This window comes from Paramormyrops kingsleyae, chromosome 17 (genome assembly GCF_048594095.1).
Source record: "Paramormyrops kingsleyae isolate MSU_618 chromosome 17, PKINGS_0.4, whole genome shotgun sequence".
Taxonomy (NCBI): Eukaryota; Metazoa; Chordata; class Actinopteri; order Osteoglossiformes; family Mormyridae; genus Paramormyrops; species Paramormyrops kingsleyae.
Window position 1 is genome coordinate 18,117,597 of NC_132813.1, and position 4,077 is coordinate 18,121,673.

General features: G+C 42.1%; 1 protein-coding gene across 1 annotated transcript; it reads left to right on the plus strand.

The window, feature by feature from the left end:
- Nucleotides 1-858: 858 nt before the first annotated feature.
- On the plus strand, nt 859-3,443 carry LOC140579267 (serine/threonine-protein kinase PLK3-like). Its single transcript, XM_072701665.1, has 9 exons — nt 859-975; nt 1,510-1,608; nt 1,702-1,818; nt 1,909-2,038; nt 2,205-2,292; nt 2,391-2,486; nt 2,616-2,811; nt 2,907-3,033; nt 3,125-3,443. The coding sequence occupies exons 1-9, from the start codon at nt 883-885 to the stop codon at nt 3,247-3,249; spliced, it is 1,071 nt and encodes a 356-aa protein (XP_072557766.1). The 5' UTR covers nt 859-882; the 3' UTR covers nt 3,250-3,443.
- The last annotated feature ends 634 nt before the right edge of the window (nt 3,444-4,077 follow it).

Genomic DNA, 4,077 nt, shown 5'->3' on the forward strand with positions numbered 1-4,077 from the left:
GTAGAGGTCTGCAACGGGGTGGGACGCCCGCGGGACTCGCGGGACGCGGCGCGGGTCTACATTTTACAGTTTCTTGTGCCAGAGCGGGATGAAAAATCAGTCCTGCGCAGACCTCTAGTTGAAATAAACGCAGAGCCGCGCCACAAATTTCAATGTTTCCCTATATTTCTCTCATTTTGACTGTGAAATGTTTCTATTGAGACTGGGTTTAGATATTTTGTAATTCAGGTCTGTAGCCTAGTTAGATAAAAAAAAAAATTGGTACCTTATTTAATTTTTATAAGCCAAGATATTATAGCGTTTAAAATGTGTCCGTGCTTGCGACTTGCTTATCATAAGAATCGTGTATATATGTATATATTTTTCACCTTTCCTTTTTTGTTATTAATCGTATATTAAGTACATTACGCCAGCACAATAAGAGTGCGATTACTAAATTAAATTATAAATATACTTAACTAAATGCAACTTAGATTCCCCTTTATAAAATAATATCATGGCAACAGTTACATTGGCTAATTGCCGGCTTCCTCACCGCGCAGCGCTCCGCGCGCCATTTGCAGCCGCTGCGCATGATGTTTTTCCCTCCCTTGGGTTTGAGTACCTGACAGTAAAAGCGTGTCGGATGGCTGATTTAATATTCTCATGAAAACTAGAGGTGTATATTGTGAGTTATTGAAACTGATTTTTTTTTTGGTCGAACTAATGCCAATGGGTGTGTTTGCGGAAACGTTTTATTTAATACCTGTGATTTTATGAAGGGAAAAAAAGTTTTTTCATGTTTTCGTTCGAATTTCCGATGCGTTACGTATGTATGGAACGTACCTTGTTCCGTTGCCTAGTTACTGGACGCCACTTCGTCGGTTTCTGTCTTACTGCAACATGGCTTGTCCTCAGCGGAGACACGAAGTTCCTGAGATCATCTTTGATCACAGAAATGAGCGATTTTACCGCAGACTCGAACTGTTGGGAGAAGTATGTACTATAAAGATACCGTAGATAATTAAGTTACAATTTGTCTTGTAGAGTAGAGGTCTGCAACGGGGTGGGACGCCCGCGGTACTCGCAGGACGCGGCGCGGGTCTACATTTGACAGTTTCTTGTGCCAGAGCGGGATGAAAAATCAGTCCTGCGCAGACCTCTAGTTGAAATAAACGCAGAGCCGCGCCACAAATTTCAATGTTTCCCTATATTTCTCTCATTTTGACTGTGAAATGTTTCTATTGAGACTGTTTAAATATTTTTTAATTCAGGTCTGTAGCCTCGTTAGATAAATAAATTTGATACCTTATTTAATTTTTATAAGCCAAGATATTATAGCATTTAAAATGTGTCCCGTATTTTTGGCACACCCTATACTTCAGCAGCCTTGCTTGCGGGATTCAGCAGGTGGGAGCTGGACAAACCATAACAGATGCGGGCGGGAGCGGGTCGAAATATTACACATTTCTGCGGGATCAGGATGAAAAATCAGTCCCGCGCTGACCTCTACTGTACCTGTGTTTTTAGGGAGGTTTTGCCCAATGCTTCAAGATGATGGACATTTTCACTGAAGAGATTTTTGCAGTGAAGGTGATTCCGATAAAGCACTCTGATGGAATAAAAGAGGTATGTGGTCTGAATCCTGCTTGAAGTCAGCCCCCTCCACAGTTAAACTGCATTTCCCTTATGCTCATTGTGGTAACACGTCTGACATTTCAGAGTCTCCGAGAAGTAGTGCTGCTGAAGCTGCTGCAACACCAGCATGTTGTAAACTTCTCCCATCATGTAGAAGATGACAAATTCTTGTATATCTTCATGGAGCTGTGCAGTAGGGGGGTGAGCCCAGCTGTTTCTGGCCTTTGCAGACAGTTTGTTAAGGTTAAGACTCTATGTCGACTCACGCCATCCTTTCTTTTCCCATTCTAGTCAATGCTAGACCTCCTTCAGGAACGAGAAATCCTGAGCAAGCCAGAAGTGCGATATTACTTGAGACAGCTCATTGGGGCCTTACAACACATCCATGGCAAAGGCATTGTCCACAGGGACCTCAAATTAGGTATGTGTGCCTGCACTCGTGATTTGTTTAATTCTTCACATGTTAGTGTTGGCATTTTACATGGCATTTCCTGTGTGGTTTATATGATTGCTGCCTGCTGTTGTATTCTGCAACTGTTTAATGTCTGGTGTTATTAGGTGAAATATTTGAGTCATTGGTCTTTCAGAGAACTTATTATTAACGGAGGCCTTGGGATTAAAAGTGGCCGACTTTGGACTGGCCACCAAGCTGGAGCCACTGGAAAGGAGGCAGAAGTGGGTTCTTTTTCTTAGATTCTCCAGCAAATCTTTCAAATTGCTCATGCAGCAGGCTGAAGCACATGTATACTGTTTTCCTTTTGTGTGTGTTGTAGACGCTTTTGTGGGACGAGAGAGTATGCGGCTCCTGAAGTGTGGAAGAGGGAGGGACAAGGGCCAGAGTCAGATGTCTGGGCACTGGGGTGTATCATGTATGTATACCTTCTCAATCGTCCTCACAGTCAGAGCCAGAGTCAAGAATGATATCTGAAATGCACCAATGCAGAATGTTGTTAGATGCAAATGAAGCTCGAATGCCGTTGCTGACTTTCTCGATACAGGTATACGATGCTTGTTGGTGCATACCCCTTTGATGGCGACGCTGAAGAAATCAAGCAGCGTGTCACTAAAGTAGAGTACACTCTACCAAAGTCCCTCTCCTCATCAGCCAAGAAACTGATTTCTTGGATCCTGCAAAAGAATCCACAGGATCGGCCCACATTGGAGCAAATCCTGAACCATAAGTTCTTCACTAAGGTACATGCAAACTGCTGGTCTGCTGAGTTCAATAGTATTCATGCGTCCTGAGGAATTGCTTTGCTCAACCGAAACATCTTAAACTACAACCCTAGGGCTTCACTCCGGAGGAAATTCCATCAAACAGCTACCACAAGGTGCCAAGATTCAGAGCAGTGAAACGCGTAAAGCACTTCGTCGTCAGGCTGTTCCGGCGCGTATTTGGACAAAGGAGACCCAAAGGTAAGTAAGCTCCTTCAACACAAACCTTGCTAGTCCAGTATCTCTCAGTTCATCAGGCTCAGATACCTGGTTTTCCCATGTTTTCTTGCAGATATGCCCCAAATGAAAACCAGCAGAGAGAACAGCGGCCCTTTCATCTACAGCAGGGGTGTACTAACTTTTTTTAGTGAGGGCCACATAGGGAAAAATATTCCGAGGGCTGGGCCAACTTGCTAGATCAGCTATGTATGGGCTCATCTCTTTTGTATCTTTTGTTCAATCAATCAAATCTGGTTAATAAATTATAATTATGCTTAATAATTTAATGTGTTTATATCATGCTATATCATGTTTATTTTATATCATAAAATTTAAATGTTCATTTGTCCTGGCTGTCATATGTGTCTTAAATAAATCAGTGTGATTTTTTTACTGTGATTTTTGTCTATTGGCTTTTTATTCTTAACCCAGAGGGATTTTAATATTTATTATTGTCTATTTATTATTGTTTGTCTGGTGTGTGTGTGTGTGTGTGTGTGTGTGTGTGTGTGTGTGTGTACGGTAACGTGGTTTATGAAAACACTTCACGAGCCAATCATAACGCATTCTTCAGTTACATATATGTATAAAACCTAACTATGTATGGTCCAACCTCCAGTAGAGTTAACAGGAGTCCGATGTTCAGTAAAAGAACGGAAATACTGGAAAGCATCTGACTGGGGATCTCTGATTATATGCATTACCAGTGTTGTATGGTGTTCTTTCCACAAAATACTGGAACCACCTCTTCCTTCTTGTTTTTGGAATTTATACTCTGCTTTAGGAAAAGGTTAAACTGTAGCTGTATGCCTTTCCATCCATCTTCTAAACCAGCATGCCCTCTATTAAAGGTCAGCAAATGGCCAGATCCAGCCCATCTAGAAACTTATTTGCCCCCCAGAACAAGGTTTCCCTTTTTACTTTTCATTACAAAAAGTTTTGGTATCTCACAAAAGGTCCTATTGTGTGTGTGTGATGGGGGTGACGACGGAGCCTATCCCAGAGGCCATGGGCACCCATACTTGG

Bases quoted from the DNA above. Each gene is read 5' to 3' on its own strand.
- LOC140579267 (XM_072701665.1), top strand. From the start codon at position 883: ATGGCTTGTCCTCAGCGGAGACACGAAGTTCCTGAGATCATCTTTGAT. The intron at 1,819-1,908 runs GTGAGCCCAGCT...TTCCCATTCTAG, and splicing joins TGGAGCTGTGCAGTAGGGGG to TCAATGCTAGACCTCCTTCA. The intron at 2,039-2,204 runs GTATGTGTGCCT...TTGGTCTTTCAG, and splicing joins CCACAGGGACCTCAAATTAG to AGAACTTATTATTAACGGAG.